Source organism: Protopterus annectens, chromosome 16.part0 (assembly GCF_019279795.1).
Source record: "Protopterus annectens isolate FY-2018-M chromosome 16.part0, PAN1.0, whole genome shotgun sequence".
In the NCBI taxonomy this organism is placed as follows: domain Eukaryota; kingdom Metazoa; phylum Chordata; order Ceratodontiformes; family Protopteridae; genus Protopterus; species Protopterus annectens.
Genome location: NC_056750.1, coordinates 861,874,449 through 861,901,393, shown reverse-complemented (window position 1 = coordinate 861,901,393; position 26,945 = coordinate 861,874,449). Strand labels below are relative to the sequence as shown.

Below are 26,945 nucleotides of genomic sequence, written 5' to 3'. Positions count from 1 at the left end.
CGGAGCCGAATCGATCCGCGCCGAGGCCCCGAGGGGAAGAGTCGGAACCGAAACGTCGGTTCGACTCTCGGCCCCGGAACCAAGGACAGATCGTCGGCTCCGAGACTCCGGTACGGGATCCGACGGAGTCGAGGTGAAAGGAACAGACCGAGAAAAAGGACGGTTCTGGACCCGAGGGCTCCACAACCAGTAGATCAACCTCTTCCGGCTCCAAAGACTGGACAGGTCTCGGAGGAGGAACGGATGGAGACAATGGGAGGCCTTCAAGTTTCGACACCAACTGGGTGGAAACCGAAATAAGCTTGGATAGGGCCGAATGTTCCAATAACTTCTGCACCACACGGTCCACATCGATATCGGAAAGCTTAGAAGAACGGGTCGAAGGAGCCGAAGACGGAGCCGACCTCAATAGTGTCGAAGGAGGGAGCTCCATCACCAGTTCCAAGACTCGAGGCTCGGAAACTGACACCAGTTGAACACTCGGCCCCGAAGTCTGTGGAACCGGTGATCTAACTTTAGTGGAAGAGCTCGGAGCCGATGACTTGGGCTCTGACGTCTTCGATTCCTTTGAGCACTTGGATGCCCGGTCAGAAGCATCCACAGCCTCCTGAAAGGAAGGTTTTAATAAACCCCTGTCCATTAACTTCCTGCGCCTATCTGTCATGACCCTCCCACTGAAAGAATGACAAATAGAACAGTCTTCTTGCAGGTGGAGAGGGCCAAGACAGTAGGCACAGGAACTATGGTTGTCAGTTACTGACATTTTTTGCCCACACTGGCAACGCTTGAAACCTGATTTGGCCTTTTCAGACATGTCAAAGATAGGTGAAATATAGTCAAATCCAGAAAAACAGTCAAGTCCGGTAAAATTGTCAAATCCAGTAATGAGTCAATCCAGTTGTCAAATCCAAAGAGTGGTGGTAGGCCCCGAAGAGAACTCTGACTAAGTTTTATACTTAAACGGAACCGAGATTTCCTTATACCTTACCACACTCACACAAATTATTATTAAACAGTTTCTAATACTAAAGTACCAGAGAAAAAACAAGAATAAAATTCTAAATCTTATCTGAGGTGCTCGAGCTTGACCCAGTGATGTGAACGCTGCAGCGGCAAACTAGATCTGAGGTAAAGGCAGAGGGGGATTGTGGGTATTAGGTGATCTCGAGCTTCTTCTCGATGCAGAGCTTGCAGGCGGCCGACACGGAGCCGAGGATCGGCTCCGAACCCATGTGTAAGAACAAAGGCGAGATTGAACACTCTCACATCTATATTTTACCACTAATGGCAAGACTGAAAGTACAGTTGTGTACCTACCAAAAATGTAGATGTTAGAGTGTATTCACTTGTTGCAGTCATTACAATTGGGTTATTCTGCTGGCAGGTTACCCGCAGCTGGCCTGAGTGTCAGTGCGCCAGGGGTATAAAAGATGCAGCCGATGCAATTTTCTTCAATTTTTATTGCCCCAGATGTCAGCTGCCCCTAAAATGGTAGGCTAAATTATGCCAATAAGCATGCATATACCAAAAACTTTTCCTTCATCTACAGGCAAATACACCACAAAGGTTGTAAAGAGTAGAAAAGTGCAGACAAGTCCCAGCAAGGTAAAAAGGGGGATGGTGGGAGGGAAACCTGGACTGCAACAGTGAATACACTCGAACATCTAAATTTATGGTAGGTACACAACTGTACTATGTTCCTCGTGTTTCACTGTTGCAGTCATTACAATTGGGTTGAATCCCAAAGTTAAGGTTGGGAAGCTGGTGCTAAATAGGATTAGGGGAGGCTCTAAGGCCCTGTAGAACTGCAGTGGCAAAGCCTGCCTTTGACAGAGTAGAGAAGTAAGTGGTAGTGATTTGTAAAAGTATGCACTGAACTCGAAGTTGCAGCCTCTAAAATGTCTTTGGTTGGTACTCCTCTGAGGAAGGCTGCTGAAGTGGCTGCTGCTCTGGTTGAATGTGGACTAATACCCCTTAGGCACTGATTTGCCATGCTGTGAATAGCAGAAATGAATGCAGTGGCCTATCCACTTTGAAATTGTCTGTTTTGAGATGGGCTTTCCTTGTGATCCTTCAGCATATGCTACTAGAAGTTCAGTCTTTCTGAAAACTTTGGTTCTGTCCAAGTAGAAGCGTAGCTGCCTGTGAATATCCAGAGAATGCAGAAGTCTCTCACCTTTATTCTGTGGGTTTGGATAAAAGGTAGGCAAATGAATTGTTTGGTTAAGGGCCACACTGGACACTACCTTTGGCATAAATATAGGGTTTGTCCTTAGAGAAACCCTGTCAAGATGGAAAATGATAAAGGGTTCCACAGCCATGAGTGCCTGTAACTAGTCTAGCAGAAGTAATTGCTAGGAGCAGAGCTGTTTTCCAGGATAAGAATTTTATATCAGCTGCAGAGGCTGGCTCAAACGGAGGCAGTGTGAGTTTTTCCAAGACATAGTTGAGGTCCCATGCTGGTATTGGCGCTCTCCTTGGAGGTCTTATGTTTTTGGCCCCTCTGTGGTACTGCTTTAGTAATGGATGAGAAAAAATAGGTGGTTCCATATTGTAATGAGCTAAAATGGCAGAGGCATGAATTTTCATAGATGAAAAGGAAAGGCCTTTATCCAGCATCTCAGTTAGGTATTGCAAAATCTGAGGAATATTTAGAACAGTCGTGTCAATGCCTTGTGCCTGATTCCAAGCACAGAATCTCTTCCATTTCTCTGCATAAGATTTTCTGGTGCTAGGCCTCCAGGCCTCCAAAATAACATCCATCACGGCTTTAGAAAGAAATGTGTTTTAAATGGCTACATTATTCGCCATGCTGCCAGGTTTAGGGTCCTAAGTTGGCTGTGCAGTGCCATACTGTCTTGCTGGGTCAATAAGTGAGGAATTTGAAGTAAAGACCAAGCTGGGCATTGAGACAAGCTCTTTAGGATTGGGTACCAGTGCTGGCGGGGCCAGTCTGGGGCAATCGGTATAATTTGTGGCTTTTCTTGTCTGACCTTGAGTACCACCTTGGGGAGGAGAGGCAGTGGAGGAAAAGTATACACCGTTAGGTTGTTCCAGCTGGAAGACAGAGCATCCACTTTCCATGCTTGCTTGTGATAAGTCCTTGTGCAGAATCTCTGTAGTTGGCAGTTGTGAGGGGAGGCAAATCGGTCTATGTCTGGGCACCCCCAGCTCCTTGTTATGCTGAAGACTTGTGGATCCAATTTCCACTTGTGAGGATCCATAATGTTTCTGCTTAGTCCGTCTGCCAGAGTATTTAACCTTCCTGGCAGGTATTGTGCTTTCAAATGTAGTTGGTAAGTCAGTGCTGTGTCCCACAAGTTCATGGCTAGTCTGCAAAGGGGGTAGGAATGCGTGCCCCCTGCTTGTTTATGTACCACATGACTGTAGTACTGTCAGTCTATCAGTAATTGTCCTGGATGGAGTATATCCTTGAAGGTTGTCAGGGCATTTTGAACAGCTAGCATTTCTTTTTGATTGATGTGTAGATGCACTTGACTTGCAGACCATGTGCCCTGAATACATCTTCCTGTCATATGGGCCCCCCAGGCATAATCTGATGCATCTGTTGTCAATGTCTGCCTGGCTGTGGGTAGGGTGAATGGCTGCCCCATGTTGAGGTGATAGGCTTTTGCCCACCATCGAAACTCCTGTTGTAAGCAGGGAATGAGGGTGATTGTTTCCAGGCTGTGGCAATGTTGATTCCAAACACTTTTTAGATACCACTGAAGTTTCCTCATATGCAGTCTTGCATATGGAATTAGTAGTATGCAGGATGCCATGAAGCCCAAAACCTGCAGAATTTTTCTTGCAGATAACTGGGTCTTTGTTGCCAACATTTTGAAATAAGTAGTCACTTGCCTGTGTTTGTCTGGCGTGAGATAAGCCATCTGGGCAGTTGTATTTAAGCTTGCACCCAAGAATATCATCTCTTGAGAGGGTACGAGTTTTGATTTCTTTTCATTTACTGTGTACCCAAGACCTGTTAGTAATCTTCTTACAAACGCCAGATGCTGTAGTAGGATGCCCTTGTTCTCTGCTTGAATAAGGCAGTCATCCAAGTAAGAATATATTCGTATTCTTCTTTGTCTGCAAAATGCAATTACTGGTGCCAGGCATTTTGTGAAGACCCTGGGCGCAGTAGATAAGCCAAAGGGCAGTGCAGAGAATTGGTAGTGTATGGAGCCAGCTATAAATCTTAAGTATCTTCTGCATGATTGTCTGATACATGCAGGTATGCCTCTTTTACATCTAAAGTCACAAGCCAAGCTTTCTTGCCCAGCATGGGCAGAAGCTGTTGCAGAGTTAACATTTTGAATCTTGGAATATCCAGGTAGGTGTTTAGGATAGACAGGTCCAGTATTGGTCTCCAGGCTTTGTCCTTTCTGGGTACCAAGAATAGCCTTGAGTAAAATCCTTGTCCCTGCTCTTGCTGTGGTGCTTGCTGAATGGCTCTCATTATCCATGAGAGAGAGAACTTGTTTTTGTGCCTCTGCCCATTGATTGCGTGGCAGGTCCGGCATACCATTTGGTCTTGGCAGGGTGTGAAAGTGGAACATGTAGCCTTGAGAAACTATATTTAAGACCCATTTGTCCTGGGTGATCATGTGCCAGTTGTGCGAAAAAAATGCTAGCTCCCCCCCCCCCCCCCTCAAAGGAGCTGCCAGAAGATAAGTGCTTGGTGCTGGCAGGGGAAGTCATTGAGACGATTTCTGTACGGCTGTGATTTTCCCTCTCCACTTTTGGAGGTAGGAGCACTCCATTGTTTAGGCCTATCTGAGCCTTGAGGCTGTGATCTGCCTCTGGGGCGTCTGTATCTACCTCTTTCTGGCCTGTCTAACACTGGAAAGACCAATTCTTTTGTAGGCCAGTTCCTGCTAAATCTGGGAGGCTGTACCTGTAAGAAATCCTTCACTGTTTGCATACATTTAGCTTTATCCTCCATTTTCTTCAACACCTCTTCTGGTTTAACACCAAACAATGTACCATGTTGTAATGGAGCATCTAATAATTTTGCTTTAACATGATCAGGCAGAATCTGTTCTTTTAACCAAACATGCCTCCTAATGACAGAACCCGTAACAGCGGGCCCTGCAGGAGGCCTCTAAAGAATCAAAACCACATTGCAAAGTATGCTTTCCCACTTGTTCAGCTGCAACATTTTCTGTTTAAGCAGTGACATAATATATTGCAGATATTTAAGCATATGAAATTGACAATTGAATCCCTATCAGAGGGGATAGGGTTTTTTTTGCAGTGGAAACCTTGACCCCCTTAGGACCCTGAGAAATAGTTTCTGGGTCAGCTATATGGTTTTTGTAAAGAAATGTATGAGAGTCAGGAACCCTGCAGTATCTGTCTGGCTTAACCGGAGCTTGTAGTAAAGAATCGGGAGACAGACTGGACTCTGAGAATACATCATCTACAATGTCTAAAACAGGTGGAATAGCAAGGGGCCTGTGCTGAGGTAAAAGAAGGAAGTCTCTGAGCCTTTTCTTGGAATCTGAGTAATATTGGCTCTCCCAGTGGATATGCTCCCTCATACTATGCAGGGTCTCCCCAAAAGAATAATCCTCAAGAGGAGAGGCTGAAGGAATAGATTCTTCAGAATCAGAATCCTCATAGGAAGGAAGGGAATATTCCTGATCAGAAGAGGAATCAGAGGAAATGGAAACCTGATCTGAAGATTCATATTCTATCTCTTGCCTAGGCCTCTTAGGAGGGGGATGGGAACCCTTGATCAAAGTAATTAGGTATTCAGCCATTTTAAACATGTGTTATTTTAGGCATGGAGGCCTGTCCAGGAGAATGCTGTACTTGTTTCTTTGTCTTTAAAGGTGCTTTAGTCTTTGCCGTTGAAGCTGATGTTGGCTTTATATGGAACTGTGTAAGTCTGAAAACACCCTCAAAAGCCGGTGCCAACTCAGCGGCTCCAGACCCATCTAAAGGAATAGTTTCCTAGTGTCCAATACCTCGAGTTTCCAGAGGCCTAGTCGGCTCCACATGGGAGTGGGAAGCGGCCTGAGGCTCTGAGGTAGCGGGCGTCATGGGCTGCGAAAGCGCCTCACTCAGAACCGGCGACAGGCTTAACCGAAGCCTCATCGGTTTTGGACCTCGGATGACTGTCCTTTTCTTTGCATTTTTTTATGAACTCCGGTAGTCAGCTGTTCCAACAGCATCATATAATTGAACCTTCGGCCAAAATAATGAAATGCAAAATCGTACCGACGGTTAATAGTGCGTTGGTTAAATCTAGCACAAACCCAACAACTAGCCTGGGAGTCAGGGCCTCGGCAAGAAATATTAAGAATGGAAATCCTTATGAGGTATTTGCTTCCCACAAGAAATGCAATTAACTTTTTCTGACATCGGTCTGGAGCAAGAAAAAAGTTTCCCCAACGGGGTACTTAGCTTTAATGAAGACTTCGGATCTGAAATTAGAATTTAAAAATCTCAGGAGTCGGCCGACCGGCACTTGCGAACTGCTTTGCTTTGGGCACTGTGCAGCAAGAAAGACTGAAGAAAATGGCGTCGGCTGCATCTTTTATACCCCTTTTATACCCCGGCGCACTGACGCCGGACCTAGACTTTGGAACTCAGGCTGACTGCGGGTAGCCTGCCAGCAGGATAACCCAATTGTAATGACTAACAGTGAAACACGATGAACATCAAAAGTTCAGATTTCAAGACAAATGGAGTTTGGATTTTTTTCGTTTGATTATTCACGCTGCAAAGATAATACCATATAGGTTGCACAAAGACAATTCACTATCTGCTACAAACGCATACACTGCCAGTCATAAAAGCTGATCCTGCTTCTGCAAAACTGATTATAAGAGATGATAGAATAAAAGTCATGCAAAAAAAAAAAAAAAAAAAAAACACATGCTGTTGCAGGAGCTCCAAAGACTAACTGCACACACTAAATTCAAGTGAAAGTAAAGACTAAGAAGGGGATGGTTTGTCTAATTGTTCCAAAAAGCCACAAATGCAAACCATGAGTACAGACAATGGACTGCTGAGAAGTACGGGATGAGGGCACGCTTTGCTAAACAAGGTGTTCACCTGAATGACTATTTACAAATAGGACCAGTACAAATTCAACACAGGTCTGATGATTGAACCTTACCAGAAACAAAGCCCTAAAACAAAATTCCACTGAGTGAAACGAAAGAGCAAGAAAAATATGAAAAAAATGCATTTTTTGCAAGTTCCAGCATGCACAAATTCCACTGTGAAGTAGCAGCACTGTACAAAGAAACTCAACTTAGCAGCACTGTACAGAGAAAATGAGAAACTCACAACTTAGTGGCAATGTACAGAGAAAATAAAACCTCACAACTCAGCAGCGCTGTACAGAGAAAATGAGAAACTCACAACTTAGTGGCAATGTACAGAGAAAATAAAACCTCAACTCAGCAGCGCTGTACAGAGAAAATGAGAAACTCACAACTTAGTGGCAATGTACAGAGAAAATAAAACCTCACAACTCAGCAGCGCTGTACAGAGAAAGAGAAACTCACAACTTAGTGGCAATGTACAGAGAAGAAGAAAACTCAGCAGTGCTGTACAGAGCAACTGAGAAAGTCATCTCAGCAGCACTATACAGAGAAAGAGAAACTCACAACTCAGCAGCGCTGTACAGAGCAACTGAGAAAGTCACCTCAGCAGCACTATACAGAGAAAGAGAAACTCACAACTCAGCAGCGCTGTACAGAGCAACTGAAAGTCATCTCAGCAGCACTATACAGAGAAAGCAAAAAATAATGAACACAAGCAAATGCTGTGGCTGAAACGCCTACTCACTACCTGACAACGCACATTAGTTATGAGTGCTGCTTTAATGTGCTGTGTGGATGACGCCATTTAAAAGACTGAATAAATAAAGAGAAGTCACGTTTACCTACCGTTGACATGTGCCTCGAGAGATCCCTGCATTCTTTTCTGAGCAATATTAGGACGAATATATAAATCCTTTAGCTTAGGATTACTCCTATTCATGTTGATCACCAGGGAATCTTGCTTCACAATGCCCTGAAACACAAAAGGGTGGTTTGAGGAAGCAAATGACAAGTAAAGAATTCACATGGTTCAGAAACTTTAAACTTCTACAGTGACTCTTATGTCAAGCAAGTTACCATTAAACTCGAGACTTGTATAAACACTAAAAGTATGGACGGCACAGAGGTGCTGCAGTAGTGTTGTCGCCTCACAGCAAGAGGTTCTCCGGGTCTATTCTCAGCTTGAGTGCCTTCTGTGTGGAGTCTACACGTCTTCCCTGCATTCATGTGGGTTTTCTCCGGGTACTCCGGTTTCCTCCCACGTTACAAAGAAATGTCTGGAGCGTTTCTCTCCGGGCCTCCTCTGAAAATGGGCTACGTTCCAAGCTGTACTTTCCCGGTAAACAAATGTTAAATAAAAATAAACAAATGTTCAAGTCCGGAACAGTCTTCTGAACATTACCTCATTCCTTACTCATTTTCCTTGGGTGGCATTTTGCTTACCTCTTTTTCTTTCTCTTCTGCCTCTCTTGTTTTGTACCGTTTTTGCACTTCCTTTATGATTCTGAAAGCATTCTGAAGGTTAGTGGCAGGAACTGTCTGCTCTCCAGGTACCTTCAAATTTGAAGCTCTGTATGTACTGTATAAAAAAATGTCAAAACTACATTTTAGAAATAACCATGGTACAATAAGTTCATAACAATACAGCAACAGTTCTTGGCCATGATCAACACAAGTGTACATTTCCAAGCTAATAAAAACAAAACCTGTGCTGCCACTCCCCAGTGCGCAACAGATATTCTCTTACAATAGCTACTGAGTTATGAGGGTCCTAGCTAGCGTGTTTAATGAAATGTTCCCATGCTTTAGGGATGTGAGGGGCCCAAGCTAGTGTGTTTAATTTAACATTCCCTTGCTTTAGGGATGTGAAGGGCCCTAGCTAGTGTGTTTAATGAAATGTTCCCATGCTTTAGGGACACAAGGGGTTTTAGCTAGTGTGTTTAATGAAACATTCACATGCTTTAGGGATGTGAGAGGCCCTAGCTCGTGTGTTTAATGAAACATACCCATGCTTGAGCGAAAACTGGAAGTGAGCAGGTGATGCTAATCCTCAGGGAGGGACACAGTCTGGCCCACTGAAATGACTGCACCTCCTGGAGACAGTTGAGTGCGGCATGCAGTAGCTGGGCAACGGATATGCGCTTGGCTGTGCCAAGCTGTTTCCCTACAGTAACCTTCTTGAACATTATGTGGAAATGTACAAGCTGAAAGGGAAAAGCAAAATTGGCCCTTGCATCTGCAAAAAAAAGCCTTGGTGGAGGACGGCTGTGATGCAAAGTGCTCACGGCTGACAGGAGGACAGCTGTGATGCAAAGCACCCATGGCTGACTGGAGGATGGCTGTGATGCAAAGCACCCATGGCTGACTGGAGGACGGCTGTGATGCACACAGCTTTCATCCTGGTGAAGAGGAATGACTGAATCTACATGGTTGGTAGGCAATGGAGAAACTAATGAGAGTTATCAAGCCCAGAGTATGTACGCATGCATGTGTATTTGTGTGTGCACTTAATACCAACATATGTCATGATGTCACGTGCATTTACATGAATGCACCCGTCCAATAAGCTTGTCAAGTCCACTGAATCACTAAGCCCTCCCTTCAAACCAAAAATCTAGAACAGTTGGAGACTTGTACTACTGGGAAATAATACACAAATAACTGCTCAGCTTACAGGAAACTCTAACAGTTGAGGATGGATGTAGGAGCATATCCAAGCAAAAGGCAAAAGCAGAAGGGTATTCGATACAGTACAGCTGTGTACACTTAACATAAATGTAGATGTTAGAGTGTATTCACTGTTGCAGTCATCACACTTGAGTTATCCCTGACAAGGTAGCCCTCAGTCGGCCCGAATACCAGAGGCTTAGTATTTCTGCATCGACTGCTGTCGCTCCAGGACTGATGTCAAGTCATCACTGGTATAAAATCAGGCTGCAGACACATTACATCATTTTTCTTCTTCTGTCAGGAGCCACCAATAAGGAGCTAGGTTATGGTGGAAGAACACCACCAGTAGAAATTAAATACCAAAAATTAATTGTAAGGTGAGAGAAAGAGAACAAGGGGGATGGAGGGAGGGAAACCAGGACTGCAACAGTGAATACACTTGAACATCTACATTTATGATTAAGTGTACACAACTGCACTATGTTCTTCGTGTTTCACTGTTACAGCAATCACATTTGGGTTATCCTAACAGGGGTAGCCCTCAATCGGCCCGAATACCAGAGGCTTAGCATTTCTGCATCGGTTGCTATCACTCCAGGACTGATGTCAGGTCGTCACTGGTATAGAAATCAGGCTGCAGAAAACATTACATCATTTTTTCTTGCCCGGTCAGGAGCCCCCCAAATAGGGAGCTAGGTTATGATGGAAGAACACCATCAGTAGAAAGTAAATGCCAAAAAATCCCTGTAAAGAGAGAGGAAGAGAGAGACAGACAAGGGGGAAGGAGGGAGGGAAACCATGACTGCAATAGTGAATACACTAACATCTACATTTATGGTAAGTGTACACAACCGTACTATGTTCTTTGTGTTTCACTATTTCAGGCATCACATTTGGGTTGATTCCCAAAGCTGAAGAAAAGGATGGAAGCAGTCAAGAAGACTGGGGGCTGGCTAGGATGCCCTGCAAGACTGCAGTGGCAAAGCCTGCCCTGGATTTAGAGAAGATAGGCAGTTTGTAATGCTTGGTGATGGTATGAACTGATGTCCATGCCTCCAGGATGTCCCTGGTGGGGACCCCTCTGAGGAAAGCCACAGAGGTGGAGGTTGCTCTGGTAGAATGCGTCCTGACCCCCTTGGGGGGAGGTTTCCCGTGCTGTTTGTAGCAGAAATGGATGCAGTGTTTGTTTATTTACATTTGTTGACCAGGAAAATCTGACTGGACAGGTCCTTTTTCAGCAGAAGCCCGGGAAGAAAAGCTCCAGAATAAAAACAACAATTACAAGTTACAAGTAGTATAGGTAGGTTTTGTTTAACAATAGTAGTAAACAGTTATAGTTCAAAATGAAATTTAGTTAAATGGTACAACACTTATATCACTGGTGCCATAAAGACTAGCAAGTAATTTAATAGCTGAGCTAGCAGCCATTACCCTTGAACAACACAGTGGCTAAGACTACAGCCGAGATATAGGTTTACAAGCAATGTATTCAGCTGCAATCTGAGGTAGTTATAGGGGTGGAAGAAAGGGATTAGAGAGGGTGGAGTAGAGCTGTTAGAGGGGTTTGTTACAGGAGCATGCCCAGTGTTCTCTTAGATGAGATTTTAGAGCACCTTTGAAGTTAGTGCGTGATGACACAGAAGTTAGTGAGAGGAAGGGTATTCCATAAATTTGCTATGGAGTAGGAGAAGAGAGCTTTTACAGCAGAGTTCCTGGTTCTAGTTACCTGTAATTGATTTTTGTTGCTGGAGCGTAGGGGACTGGTGCTACGATAGGGTTGGATTAGACTTTGGAGGGAAGGGACTTTAGAGGATGATTTAGTAGTTTGTGGGCGAGTGAGAGTTGGTACCACTGAAGTAAGTGAGGGTGTTCTAGCCAGCCTAATCCAGTAAGCAAGGTGCAGTGGTGGCTACAGTACTTTGCGCCAGTGGCAAACCTTGCTATTTTGTTGTAGCAAGCTTTGAGTTTACCTAACTCACTTTGCCTTGGGTCGGTAAATATTGGAAAGGCGTAGAATAGGTTGGAGATAAGGTGGCTATTTGCAATGGAAATCTTGGCTGTTTTGGTGAGGAATTGCTTATTTCTGGATAAAGCTCCTAGTTTTTTGTGTACTTTGTATGGTTAACGAGATGTGGATGTCAAACTTGAGGTTATTGTCAATTTCAACTCCAAGTAGTTTGGTGTGGTCTGTTGGGGGGGGGGATAATTGGTGTTGTCATTGGCTTTAATATTAAATAGGTGGGTGTTTAGATTGTGTTTGGTGGGTTGGAAGTTGAGGAGTTTTGTTTTGTTTGGGTTAAGTATTAATTGTGCATCTGAAAGCCAAAGTTTCAACTGAGGAAAAGGCTTCCTGTGTGGTCTTTTGAAATTCAGGTAGGGAGTGGGCTGAGCAGATGATGGTGGAATCATCTGCGTACTGTACAAGAGTGGCTTGTTTGGTAGCAGAGGCTGGATTATTAGTGAATATGGAGAAGAGTAAGGGTCCAAGGATGGATCCTTGGGGAACACCTATTGAGACAGGGAGTTGGGGGGATATATTGGGGAACACCTATTGAGACAGGGAGTTGGGGGGATATATCATTATGCCAAACAATGGATTGATGGTGGTCAGTCAAGTAGCTCTGGAACCAGTTTGTGACAGAGAAGGATAGAGTATTGAGGACAGTGAGGAGTTGTTTATGAGAGATCATGTCGAATGCGGTCTAGGAAAGTTGCAGAGCTGAAATAATCATTGCTTTTATGTTGAAGGATTGTATTAGTGAAATCAAGTAAGGCAGTGGTTGTGCTGTGGTATGGTCGGAAACCATATTGTGTGTTAGATAGGAGATTGTTAGTAAGGAGGCTAGTTTAGAACTTGAGAGTGAATGCATCTCTCAAGTATTTTTCATAGAGGAGACCATTGCTATGGGTTGGTAGTTGGAGAATTCTGTGCAGGGCCACCTTTGTAGAGGGAGATAATGTGGGATATTTTCCATTGTGAAGGGACATAGCTTTCAGATAAAGATAGGTTAATCAGGATTGCAACTGGGTAGGCTAGGGCTTCAGCTGCAATTTTAAGGTATTCAGCTGGGAGGTTGTCAGCTGCTAGTTTTGTGGGCTTTAGTTTCGATACGAGTTTTTTTATGTTGGAAGTAGGGATAGGAGACAAAGCGAATGCAGTGGGCAGGTTACTAGGTGTAGTTGGAGGGGGTAGGGGACAGGGGTTGTGTTGTTTTGCTAGTGATAGACCGGTTTGTGTGAAGTGTGTTTTGAAATAGGTGGCAATGTTTTCAGAGGAGTTAGTTTTGTTGAGGAGTTCCTACTTTTCCTGGGTGGAGGATGGAGTTGATGGTTGACCAGAATTGTTAAGGGTTGTTTTGGGTGGAGTTCAGGGCAGACTGGTAATATAGGATTTTGCCCAGTTTTAATTTTTTGACTTTGTTACGTAATTCACTTAATTTCTGTCCATCAGAGAGGTTTTTCGTCTTGCCCCAGTGATTCCCAGCTCTATCTCGGTTTTTCATTTCTGATCTAGTGGCTTTTTGTTGCCATGGGGAGGACTGGTCTTTAACTCTAGTAAATCTTGTGGGCGCATGGGTGTTTAGGACTTTAAGGAAGGTGGTACTGAAAAACTGGACAGCGTCATCAAGGTTGAGGTATTTTAGTCGAGTCCAGTTACAGCTTTGTAGGGCAGAGATGAAGTTGTCAGGGTTCAAGTTAACTATTACGTATTTGCCGATAGGTAATAAGAAGTCATGTCTTACCATAACGTTCCATGTTAGTTGTCTTCTTCTCGCCTTCTTTCTTGCTGGATGGGTTCGGAGCCGATCCTCGGCTCCGACTCGGCCTATACTATAGCTCGAGAGCTATTTTTACCAGCTTGAGGCAGCCCTATATCCCACAATACCATGCGCTAACTCCCCAGATCTCGTTTGGAAGCTAAGACATAGTATAAAAAGTAATATTATAATAATAATATTATAATCCTCTTTTACGAGTACAGATTACCTGCTAGCAACACTAAGGATACAAGGAAAAAGACGCAACATATTGTAACTCCAGAAATGGAAGGACTCCGAAACCTCGAGTCTATCCAGGCTAGGGGGCAGGAGGGAAGAACGCAAGAAAGAAGGCGAGAAGAAGACAACTAACATGGAACGTTATGGTAAGACATAACTTCTTAATGTTAAGTTGTCATTCTCGCCTTCATTCTTGCTGGATGGGACAGCATCCCTAGCATCTTAGTCCTGGGTGGCTCAATGGAACAGACTCCTGAGTACAGTGGAACCAAAATCAGCTCTATTTCTGGAGGCTAAATCAAGCTTGTAATGGGCAATAAAGGTATGTTTGGATGCCCATGTAGCTGCTGCACAAATGGCATCTAGTGGTAACCTTGCTTGAAACACCGTTGAAGTTGACAGTGCCCTGGTTGAATGAGCCTTAGGCCTAGAGGGAAGTTGCCTGTCTCTCAACTCATAGACCAAGGTAATAATAGAGGTCAGCCATCTGGAAAGAGTAACCTTCGATACCGGAAGCCCTTTCTTGCCTGCAGCATGAGAGAAAGAGCGGGTCTGACTTTCTGAATTGTTTAGTCCTGTCTAGGTAATACCATAATTGACGAACATCTAATGAATGTAATTTTTGTTCAGCCCTGTTGGTATATTCTGGGAAAAAGACAGGCAAATCAATGGAGTGGTTTAGATTTGCTTCCGACAACACTTTTGGTAGGAAGGAAGGGTTTGTTCTGAGAGTTACCCTGTCTTTATGAAAAACCAAATAAGGAGGACGGACAGACAAGGCTTGAAGTTCCGATACCCTTCTGGCAGATGTTATAGCTACTAAAAACAGTGTTTTCCAAGAAAGAAGTTTGAGGGAGCAAGAAGCTGCAGGTTCAAATGGGGGCAGAATTAGTGAGGTTAGAACTAAATTCAAATCCCATTGTGGAGGTGGATCTTTAACTGGAGGTCTAAGCAAAAAGATGCCCTTGAGAAAGGCTTTACAGAGTTTGTGGGACATAATATTTGCTTCTGAGAGTCCAACATGAAAATTAGCAATGGCCGCCAATTGTACCCTGATAGTGGCCGATGATGACCCTGAATGAAAAAGCTCCGCCAGAAAGTCTAGAACCTCATGAATGGGTGCATGGAAAGGATCTAAGGACCTAGTTTGTGCCCAGTGTGAAAAACGCTTCCATTTACTCGCATAAGTCTTCCTAGTATCGGACTTGTGGGAAGCCAGAATATCATCACGAACAGGAGGAGAAATAAGGGGAAGCCTGGCTATGGCTGGAAGTGGAGCAACCAAGCTGTGAGGTTGATGGAATGTAGAGACTGATGCAGCTTGCCCGTGAGGTGGGTCAACAGATCCGGAAGGGGTTCCAGATGCCAAGGCTGTTCCAGTAGATATTTGTGCAGGAACGGGAACCAAACTTGTCGAGGCCAAAACGGGGCAATGAGGATAATTTTGGATCTCAATGCGGTTGCTTTCTGAAATAATTGCAGGATCAATGGAAAGGGAGGAAAGGCATAAAGAAGACCCCAGGGCCAAACGTGAACAAGAGCATATCTGAGGGGTTGGCCTGGCAGAGGAAAAAGTGTGAAGTCGAGGCACTTGCTGTTTTGGGGAGTTGCGAAAAGGTCGCAGCAAGGCTGGCCCCACTTCCGAAAAATTCCGTCTGCTACCGCTTGATTTAGAGACCACTCGTGAGGCATGAAGATAGTTCTGCTCAATCTGTCCGCTATGACGTTGGACTTCCCAGGGATGTGCGTTGCTATCAGAAACCATTGAGATGAAATCGCCCATTGCCAAAGTCTGAGTGCTTCTCGACAGAGGGGGTAGGACCTTGTTCCGCCCTGCTTGTTTATGTATCACACCACAGACATATTGTCCGTTTGAATTGCTATAGTCCCCATGGGAAGAAAGCTCTGAATGGCTTGCAACGTCAAAAGCACCGCCCTCATCTCCAGGACATTTATGTGCAGATGGCATTCTGACTGTTGTCAAGTGCCCTGGACCGTCCTGCCCTGATAACGCCCCCCCCCCCACCCGATCAGGGAGGCATCCATTGTGACAGTGGCAACTGGAGGGGGGAGAACAAAGGGTCTGCCCTAAAAAAGCTGAGGGGAAACCACCAGGAGAGATGTTTCTTGCAAGATGGGGATATCAAAATGTTGTGGGTCACTGGTAGCTGTTTAAAGGACCACTGAGAAAACAGCATCCACTGAAGGAGCCTCATGTGGAAGCGGGCTAATGGAAGTAGAAGAATCGCCGCCGCCATGAGGCCCAACACTTTTAATACTAGCTTGACTCGAACTATGTTGGGCTGAAACAGGAGCTGAACATTCCGCCTTATGTCTGCCACTCTCTGAGGTGGTAATGTTGCAGACATTTCTGTGGTGTTTAATACTGGAGCGCCTATAAAGTTTATATATTGACAAGGCGACAAGGAGGACTTTGCAAAATTTATAGAAATACCCAGACTGTTGCAAAGTTGAATAGTGTAATCCCTGGCCATTATGAGATCTTGTTTGGTGGTAGCGGAAATGAGCCAGTCGTCTAAATATGGAAACACCTGGAATCCTTTCCATGTCAGGTGAGCCGTGACCACTGCCAAACATTTGGTGAACACCCGGGGGGCTGTGGTGAGACCAAAGGGCAAGGCCCTGAATTGAAAATGACCGACTCCCAGCCGGAAGCGGAGAAACCTCCTGGAGCGCCTGTGTATCTTTATATGGTAGTACGCGTCCTGGAGGTCTAATGAGCACATCCAGTTGTCTCTGCCCAAAAAGGGTAGAATGGACTGCAGTGTTACCATCTGAAATTTTGTCTTTAGTACAGAGTTGTTTAACCTGCTGAGGTCCAAAATGGATCTCCATTCTCCTGTCTTTTTTGGTACCAAAAATAATCTGGAGTAGACTCCGGATCCTAGCTGATCTGCTGGGACTGCCTGGATGACTCTTTTCTAACAGCTTTTTTATTTCAAGCTGAGCCTGACCCCTTTGTGCAGGTGGTACGTCTGGTAGGGGTTTTGGCGGTTGTACCAGAGGGAAAGTGAAAGGGATTTTGTAACCCTCGGATATGATCTTCTGTACCCATGTGTCTTGGGAGAGGGATTGCCAGGCTTCCGGGTACAGAGATAATCTTCCCCCGACTGCCTCCGAAGGTGGACAGTCGGGCAGCTTCTCAGGGATGCTGAAAGGGTTGGTCAGGGAAAGATTCCCTAGAGCCCTGGTTCTGAGGACCCCATCTGCCCCTGGGGCAGCGTCTGTTATTATTTCCCCCTCTGCCCCTAGGGGGAAATTCACCACGTGCGGCAGGCGAGACTCCCTGAGGTTTGCGGAACCACAGCTTTCCTCCCTTCTGTCCCTTAGGATAAGGTCTAGAAGGCGTGGAAAAACGGACTCCCACGGCAGAGAGAGTCTTACCATCTTGCTCGCATCTGGTGAGGGTATTCTTCACCTGAGGTCCGAACAATTCCGAACCGTCAAAGGGGGTGTTGGTGAAGGATGCCTTGAAGGGATCGGCAAAGTTACAGAGTCGCATCCAAGCGTGACGTCTCAACGCAACGCCTGTGCCAGCGTTCTACTCGCTCCATCGGCTGCATAAGAGATAAGCCGCATGGAGGAGTTAACAATGGAGTTCAGGGTAGCCAGCTGAGAGTTTATTTTGTCCTTAAACCCCGCAGCAGAAGGATCCTGTAGCGTTTCACCCAGCTCTTTGAGCAAGTCTCTCTGAAGGCGGGTGAAATGACAAATAGTTCAGCGATCGGATAGAAAAGGTCGCTGAAGCAAAGGTCCGCTTGCCGTACCTGTCCATGGTCCTGGACTCTGTTAGGAGGATGAACAGATACAGAAGGATCAGCCAATTCCTTCTTAGTGGCTGCTGCTACCACCATAGCATCAACTGAAACACCTTTGGTGAGAAAGGATTTGTCATCTGGTGCAGAAATAAATTTAGAAGGCCTCCTAGGGGTAGGTTCCATTGAATTAGGAGCTGCCCACGCCTTTCTAGCCACTACCTCCATTAGTGGGTCGAAAGGGGGAGAAACCCAGGAGGTGGAAGGGAGAGATTCAAAGGCGTCAAGGTAAACAGACTCGTTCTCGGAAGGTTTGAGAGTGGACCAATTTCCCCTCTGTCTTAAGATCTCCAGGATGTCTGAAAAGGAGACATCCTCAGAGGGGGATCTGGGGGAATCCTCAGACTCATCCAAGTCTGTGTCTGACGTGACAGACTCGGGGGAGTCTATGTGCTTCCTCTTGCACTTTCTTTTCCTAGGGGGTTCCCCTGAAACTTCAGGGGAGCCCTCGGAAGAGGAGGACACCCAAGGTGGGTACCCTACGCTTTGGATCTCTGCTGTCAGGTGTAGGAGGATGGCCAGAGACCGTAACAGGCACTACAGAGGGAGGAGCCGCAGAACTTAACCTTGGAGTGGACACTGGGTCCAGCACACTCATCACCTCGAAGGCTCCCCCATCAGATACCAAAGGTAGCCCCGGCTCCGAAGAGACCGGAACTGCCCCCGGAACCGACAGAGAAGGCTCCGAGAATGGTGTCAGGGCCGAACTAACCAGAGCCGAAGCTCCGAGAGGGAGAGCGGGGTCGGACAAGGGTCCGATGCCACTCGCCCCCTCGGAGCAGACAATGGAGTCTCGGCGCCCGGACCTCTCCACGGATGGAACCAATGAAGAGGTCGGAGCCGACGACACCGGAGCCGAAGGAGGAAGTATCGGCTCCGACGTGGGCAAGGTCACAGTTCTGACAAATTCCGGCTCCGAACTCGAGAGATGAGTCGGAGGAGGAATGGATAGTTGTATCGAAGGAGCCACAGTCTGGTGAGATGGGCTCTGGAGCATTTGGGCCAGCGCCTGAGATTTTATGAGTCTACTGACCACCCTCTCGATGTCGTGGTCGGAGAGCCTGGATGACCTCGATGAATGAGTCCTATGACTCCGCTCCGATAGGAGAGACGAGACCTTGGAGCCGATCTGACGGACTCTAGCGAAGGGGACCTAGAGCGCTTGCGTGCTGGGGTCGGCTCCGATGATGGTTTCTGAGAGGAAACCACTTTGCTCGCCTCGGAGCCAGACGGAACCGAGGTCGGAGCCGTCTCGATAACGTCAGCCCTCGGCTCAGAAGCTGGAGCCAAGGGTTTGGCGGTTTTTGACGACTTCCCCGAGCCAGACTTGGACGGGGAGTCATCAGGCTTTAACAAGCCCCTTAGGATGAGCTTGTTACGCCTTTCCTGCAGGACTCGAGCTAAATCCGTGACAAACGGAACAAGAGTCCTGCAGGTGTAAAGGCTCCAAGCAATAGACACAAGAAGTGTGACCGTCTGTCAGACACATTCTCTGACAGCACGAGTCACACTTCTTAAATCCTGAAACCTTAGGGTCCTTTGACATCCTGACAAAAAATAAAAAGGAATACAGTCAGTCCACACACACACTTAAGTTAAAGGGAACCAACTAAAAACCCACACACACACACTGAAAGGGGTGGGAGAAAACTAAGGAAAAGCCCGTAGGCCCAAGATAAAAAACTAACTAAAGAAGGGGAAAAAGGGCTACAGAAAGGGTAAGGCAGTTAAAAGGGACCTAAAGAAGGGCAACTAACTGGAAAAAAACTACTGAGACTGAATATATATGAAAAAAGCACTTACTGACCGGAGCTGGTAAAAACAGACTACCTCGCAGCGAAGCGGCAAACGAGATCTGGGGAGTTAGCGCATGGTATTGTGGGATATAGGACTGCCTCGAGCCGGTAAAAATAGCTCTTCGAGCTATAGTATAGGCAGAGTCGAACCTATCCAGCAAGAATGAAGGCGAGAATGACAACTTAACATTGGATTTTGCCTGACATATGTGTTTGAGTAGGAAAGTTGGGGTATGACCACTGAGGCTATCTGGTAGGCAGCCAGCTGTGTACGATTGGGGGCTCTTGCTGACTAGTATCCAGTCAAGAATAGAATGTTTGTTGGAATTCTTATTTATTTTGGTGGGTGTCTGGAAAAGTTGGAAAAAAAACGAAGATTTAGATGGTTGGAACAAGACAGCCAGTCTATGTTAAAATCACCTAATATTATGGTTTCTTGTGGAAGGTGATGATTTACCCAGCTGAGGAGGTTTTCTAGTGGAGGGATATTGTTGCCAGGTGGGAAGTAGCATCCTATTATGTTAATGGTCTTGTCTTGGTTTACTTTTAAGTTGGTATAGATTATTTCTTCTTTGTCAATTGGGGGGCCGATATGTTTAGGATTTGATTATTAAGATTCTGTTTATACATTACAGATACACCACCCCCCTTTTTTGTGCAACTGATCTTGTCTTAGGATATTGTAGCCTGAAGGGAGAATATGCTCACTGGTAATATGAGGTTTGCACCAGGTTTCTGTTAGAATATCAGGGGAGTATAAGTCTGTGGTAGTGTGGAGTTCATGGATTTTATTGGTTATACTTCTGATATTTAGGCTTAAGATATGGAGGTCAGTTGGTTTCCTACTGGATGCAATTTTAAGGCGAGTGAGGTTGTTAGGCTATCAGTGGAGGAGTTGTGGGGTCCACGGTTTGGGTGGACGTCCCGGCTGAGGACGTTAGTTTAATAATAAGAGAATTAGTTTAAGTTTTGGGGTAGCTTTTTGTTTGGGTGAAGTGGGTGATAAAGTAGGTTGAGGGATAGTTTTTAAGGCATTAGGGATGCTTTTTATTTGTGTGGTGAGGTGATAGCTTAAGGGTTGTGCAATCGGGTGTATTTGTTGTGAGAGGTGTAAGAGTAGTGTGATGGTGTGACAAGTGGTGGTGACTGTAGTTGTGCAGTGGAAGTTGTTTGGTGGGAGTATAATGGTGTTTTGGTTAAGATGTAATGTGTGCAAGAAGGGTGCATGTAAAGAGTATACGTAGAGTGTGTAGGATCATGGTACTAGAGGTGGGAGGTTGATGGCAGGCTGGAGGTGTGGTCAGAGTTGGTGCTGCAGTGGTGGTTGGTTGCGATTGTAATGGGAGGGAAGTTTGGCTAGATTAAGTGTAGGTGTGTTGGGGTGGGTGAAATATGGGGACAGGGAGAGAAGCGGACCAGGCAAAAAAACTATTAGTTGTACATATCAGCTGGAACCAAATCAATAGGCTAATACAACTCAGCACTACTGGAAAGTCTGTAAGGTAACCCCGTACTGCTAGACTCGCTTTAGTAAACCATAATTCTTTGGCTTTTAAATAAAATACCTTTTTACTTTGAGTAGAGGGATGAATAATATACAGGGAAATGAAAAAAAACAAAGGAAAGAAGGATAGTGTGCTATCCATTTGGAGACAGATTGTTTGGATATGGCCTTGCCATCTGCTCCTGCAGTGAAGCTGACTAGCAATTGCATCAGTTTTTCTAAAATATGTAGTCCTGTCCAGGTAGAATCTGAGCTGTCTGTGCACATCTAGAGTGCATAATCCTTTCTCCCTTGTTTTGTAGGTTAGGGAAAAAGGTAGGCAAATAAAAGGATTGATTTAAAGCCACAGTGGACACCACTTTTGGCATGAAGGATGGGTTAGTCCTGAGGGAGACCCTGTCAGCATGGAAAATGATGAAGGGCTCTACAGCCATATGTGCTTGTAGCTCTGATACTCTTCTAGCTGAAGTGATGGCCAGAAGCAAGGCTGTCTTCCAAGTGAGAAATTTTAACTCTGCTGAAGCTGCAGGTTCGGGGGGGGGGGGGAGCTTTTGCAACAAAAAGTTTAGGTCCCAAGCTTGGGTAGAAGCTCTTCTGGGTGGCCTCAAGTTGTTAGACCCTCTTAGGAACTATTTGGTGAGACGGTATGAGAAAAGAAGCGGTTTTGTGCTGAAATAAGCAAAGATGGCAGAGGCATGAATTTTAATAAAAGAATGACAGACCCCTGTGTAGTAGGTTTGCCAGGTAATCCAGGATGAGAGGTAGGGAGGGCTGTGCAGTTCCGGTTTCCTTAGCCTGGACCCAGGTGCAAAACCTTTTCCACTTGTCAGCATAGGATTTTCTAGTGCTGGGGCATCTGGCCTCACATATAACATCTAGAACTTGGGAGGAGAGATCAGCAAAGTAAGGCAGGCTGCCAGACTGGGGGTCTTCAATTGGGGATGCATGAATTCTCCATTTCTCTGGGTCAGGGGTGCTGGGATCTGATGTAGGTGCCACAGTGGCAGGGTGACAGGCTGAGCAGTAGTGGGTACCAATGCTGGCATGGCCAGTCTGGGGCAAACATGAGTGCCCTCAGTTTTTCTTCCCTTAGTTTGAGCAGTACCCTTGAAATGAGTGGTAGAGGGGGAAATACATAGACCGAGAGGTTTACCCACTGGAAGAATAAAGCATCCACTTTCCTGGCCTTGCTGTGAGGTTCTCTGGTGCAGAATTTGCCGAGTTGCTGACTGGAGTGGGAGGCAAAGAGATCAACCTTTGGGTGCCCCATTTCTGGGTTACAAGGGTGAAGGTTCTTTGGTGTAGCTGCCACTTGTGTGGGTCTAGCAGGTTTCTGCTTAACTTGTCTGCCAGAGAGTTTACAGAGCCTGGCAGGAATTGTGCTAACAGGTGTAGTTACATGGCTGAGGCCGCATGCCAAAGGGTCATGGCGAGCCTGCACAGAGGATAAGAGTGATTCCCTCTCCCTGCTTGTTGATATACCACATCACTGTGGTGTTGTCTGTTTTGATCAGTAGAGGCCATGGGGAGACTAGGGGTCCGAAAACTGTTGGGGCCTGCTGAACAGCTAACATCTCTTTTTGGATGATGTGCAGATGTGCATACCCCCTCTACTTGTAATCTAAGCTACAAACCTACAATTAATAGGCCAACTAACTCTCTCCTAGTCTGTCATCTCAATATTAGAAGCATTAATAACAAGGTACATGAATTGCATGCACTTCTGGATGTCCACTCCCCTGAGATTCTCTGTTTATCTGAAACCTGGTTAAAACCTAACACTAAAGACAATGAAGTGTTACCACCTGGGTACAACATACACAGGCTGGATCGTGCTTCGAGGAAGGGGTGGGGTAGCTGTACTCTATAAATCTGAGTTGAATGTCACCATAGATGTAATACAACCTCCTCAGATTAATAACTCTGAGATTCTTGCCACCAAATTGCAACTTAATAAAAATAAATGCATTAATATCATCTGTATGTACATTCCCCAGGTAACAATATATCTACATTTGAAGATATCCTGCACTGGTTATCATGTCACTACCCCCAAGAAACCCTACTACTTGGAGACTTTAACATAGACTGGGGCACCTGTTCTTTAGAATCCCCAACCACCCATATTAACCTGCATGCATTTACACAAATCATATCCACCCCTACCAGGATAGGTAAACCCAACCAAAAAGAAAGTATACTTGACTGGGTACTCATAAACAGTCACCCCCAACTGTACACCTCTGGTACCCTCCTTAATGGCCTAAGCGATCACCTTCTCACATATGTAATTAAGCACAAAACCATTAATTCCCAACAACCCTTACTCAGAAAGGTTAGAAACAATAAAAACTTTGACCCTGCCAAATTCCAACAAGAACTAAACTCATGTAATTGGTCTATTCTAAAACACCTCCCCTTAGAGGAAGCAGTAGCATACTTTAACAACAAATTCCTTGAGATCCTTGATTTGCATGCACCTGTTCGTTCAAAGAGAACCAAGGCAAAAACTGCACCATGGCTTTCTATAGAGTCTAAACTCAAAATTACCCTTAGAAACAAAGCATGGGCTTTATGGCGTTCTTCTAAAGACCCTCAAGATCACATTAAATACAGGCAATCCAGGAACGAAACCAAAAATCAATTTTACAAGACAAAAACAATACTACTGTAATTTACAGACAGTAAATCAAAATAACCCTCAGAAGTTTTGGGCAGGTTTAAATAATCTACTACATCCTGGACAAACTTCAACCCCAATCCCTGCTGCTACTATTGATAAAACCCCTGAAGATGTTTCTGATAGTTTTAACCAATTCTTTACTGAGACAATTCAAGCCCTAGCTAGCCAACTACCTCCTAGCTCCCCAGGTCCTGAAAGTAGCACCCCTAGAAACCTACTTGCATTCAGCTTCCAACCAGTCGCCACTTCACTTATCCGTACCTTGATCATAAAATTAAAACCCACTACACTTTCTGCTGATCAACTCCCTGCCGAGTACCTACAAAAATCAGCTGATGCTATTGCTTACCCCGTCTCAATACTAATCAATCGAACCATAGCAGAAGCTAAAATTCCCACCATCTGGAAAATATCCTATGTAATCCCACTTCACAAAGGAGGCAGCTCTACTGAATTCTCCAATTATAGGCCAATAGCTATACTCTCTCCACTTGCAAAGATTATGGAAAAATGTATTCACAGACAACTCATGCACCACCTAATCCAAAATCGCCTTATGGCAGACACTCAGCATGGCTTCCGTCCTCATCACAGCACTACTTCAGCCCTCCTAGCCTTTACTAACACCATAAGCCATAATCGCAACAATAATTATATATCCTCAGCCCTCTTTTTGGATCTTTCCAAGGCATTCGATATGGTTGATCACCAACTTTTAATCCACACCCTGCAAACATTCTGTCTAGATACTGGAGCCCTCCAATGGTTTCAATCCTACCTGAATGGTCGACAGCAGGCTGTCCTCTGGCAGAACAAACTCTCTAACCTTCTACCTAACACCCTCGGAGTACCACAAGGCTCTATACTAGGGCCCTTGCTGTTCTCCATCTTCATTAACGACCTTTATACTGTCATCCCAAAAGTCAGCTGTATCCAATATGCTGATGACTCTACTCTGATTTGCTCAGCCACATCTTCAGTAGAGTTATGGTCAGCTACCCAGACCACCTTTAATACAATAGAAAACTGGCTTTCTGAACATCTTCTGATCCTAAATCCCAAAAAAACTAAAATGCTGTTATTTTCACCAACACGTAGGTCTACCCCTTTCACCTTTACCATAAAATCAAATGATGGCACAATAATCTCCCTGACCCATCTACAAAACTATTAGGTGTCATCATAGACAATAATCTCAAATTTGACCTACATGTTAACCAAACTATCAAAACCATCAATAAAAACTAGGGTCACTTTACAGAATAAAAGCCTTCCTAACCCCTCCAGCTAAAATTGCCATAGCTCGCTCTCACCTTCTTTCAACCCTTCTGTATGCATCCCTCTACTCGAATTTGAACAAGACTGTCCTTAACAAACTCTCAATTTGCTACAACCACATTGCCAGGTTTGCCACTGGGCTGCCTTTTAGGACACATCATTGCATCAATCTAAATCAGCTTGGTTGGCTTGAACTACCTAGCCTAATCCAGTATAACCAACTGATTATGGCCTATAAAATCCTCTATAATCCGGACAATACTCCTGCACTTAAAAATATTATCACCCCCTATAACAATCCTGGACCGCTTCGATCCTCTAAAACTACTAATTCAGACTAGCAAAATTAATAACACAGCCGGTGATTCTCTTTGCAAACTCTGTAAGTAGATCCTGGAACTCTCTTCCAGCTGATATTACCTTACTTTCCACCTTAGGTCAATTTAAAACTAGACTCAAACAACATTTGTTACTTAACTGGCTATGTCAATGTATCAAGCCAGGCTAACTCGAATGTGTAAAAATCTGTTAACCAGTTTAATGTGTAATTTAATTTAATCCTGACTTGTGCTCAGGACTATCTGTAACCTGTGGAACTTGTTTAACTTGCTTACTTATGTAATCTCTGTAAATAGTCTGTAATATGTAATGCTGGTATTATGTAATGCTGTATCTGCTTACCCTTGGAGCTTTTCTCCCCGGGCCTCCGCTGAAAATGGACATGCATCCAGTCGGACTATCCCGGTCAACAAATGTAAAATAAATAAATAAAATAAAAAATGTATTTGACTTGGGCTCCATTGGCACTGAATGCACCTGCCATCCAGGTCTGCACCTCAGGCATAGTCTGATGAGTCTGTGGTGAGGGTCTAGGTGGCGTTGGGTTGTGAAAATGGAAGTCCCTTGTTGTGGTGGCATGGTGCTGCCCATCAAAGAAAATCTTTTCTTAGACAAGATATCATTGGTATAAGAGTTTCCTGGTCTTGACACTGCTGACACCGAAGGTTTTTTTTTTTTTTTTTTTTTTTTTTTTTTTTTTTTTTTTTTTAACACCACTGTAGTATCCTCATAAGCAGGATGGCACATGGAATGAGTAGAATGCAAGAAGCCATGAACCCTAGAACTTGCTGGATTTTCCTTACAGATAACTGGGTCTTGGCGGCTAGTTGAGAGAAGTAAGCTGTCAGGTAGGATTGGTTTTCTGGATTAAGGAATGCCACTGGGATGCTGTGTCCAGGCTTGCTCCCAGGAATACAATTTTCGTTGATAGTGTATCCCAAGGAGGTCAGTAGGTCCTTTACAAAGGTCAGGTGCTTTAGCAGCTTTTCCTGACTGTCTGGCTGAATCAGGGAGTCATCTAAGTATGGGTAAATATGATTATTTCTTTGTCTGCAAAAAGCAATGGCGGAAGCCAGACATTTTGTGAAAACTCGGAGCAGTGGGTAAGCCTAAGGGAAGTGCAGAGAACTGGAAGTGCAGTGATCCTGCCCTGAAAAGTAGGTATTTCCTGCATGATTCCCTGATTGGGATGTGTAAGTAGGCCTCTTTTAGGTCTAGGGTGGCTAACCAAGCACCCTTGGAAAGCACAGGAAGAAGATGCTGGAAGGTGAGCATTTTGAATTTTGGTATCACCAGAAAGGTGTTTAGAATGGGTACGTTGAGTATGGAGCGTCATGTGCCCTCTTTTCTGGGTACCAGGAAGAGTCTGAGTAGAAACCTTGGCCTATCTGCTCTGCAGAAACATGCTCTATTGCCCTCATAGAGGAGGAGGAAAAGGACTTGCTGTCTGGCCTCTGCCCACTGTTTTGGGAGAAGATCTGGGAACCCTTTTGGGGTTGGCAGAGTGTGGAAATAAAATCTGTATCCCTGGGACAATATGTTGAGGACCCAGCAATTGATGGTAATGGCGGCCCAGTTGCTTGCGTGGAAGGAGAGTTTTCCTCCTAGGGGCAAGAGCAGGTGGGCAGAGGGAGAGAATGGAAGTGTAAAGTCATTGTGAGTTCTTACCATAAGGGGGTGACTTGGCGCTCCCTGGTTTTGAAGAGGAGGAACTCCATTGCTTGCATCTCTGCATTCCCTGGGGCTGTTGTATGGGGGGGAGGGTGCTTCCTCTGGGTCT

The 26,945-nt window shown here is 45.1% G+C and overlaps 1 protein-coding gene across 1 annotated transcript in view; it reads right to left on the bottom strand.

The window, feature by feature from the left end:
* The window catches only part of SUPT16H (SPT16 homolog, facilitates chromatin remodeling subunit), a 3,088,153-nt gene that overhangs the window by 1,010,008 nt on the left and 2,051,200 nt on the right, over window positions 1-26,945 (bottom strand). The window contains exons 15-16 of the mRNA XM_044058195.1: window positions 8,505-8,640; window positions 7,908-8,034 (exon numbers count right to left, since the gene is read on the bottom strand). Coding sequence (XP_043914130.1) covers window positions 7,908-8,034; window positions 8,505-8,640 — 263 coding nt within the window. The remainder of the gene's footprint in view (window positions 1-7,907; window positions 8,035-8,504; window positions 8,641-26,945) is intronic.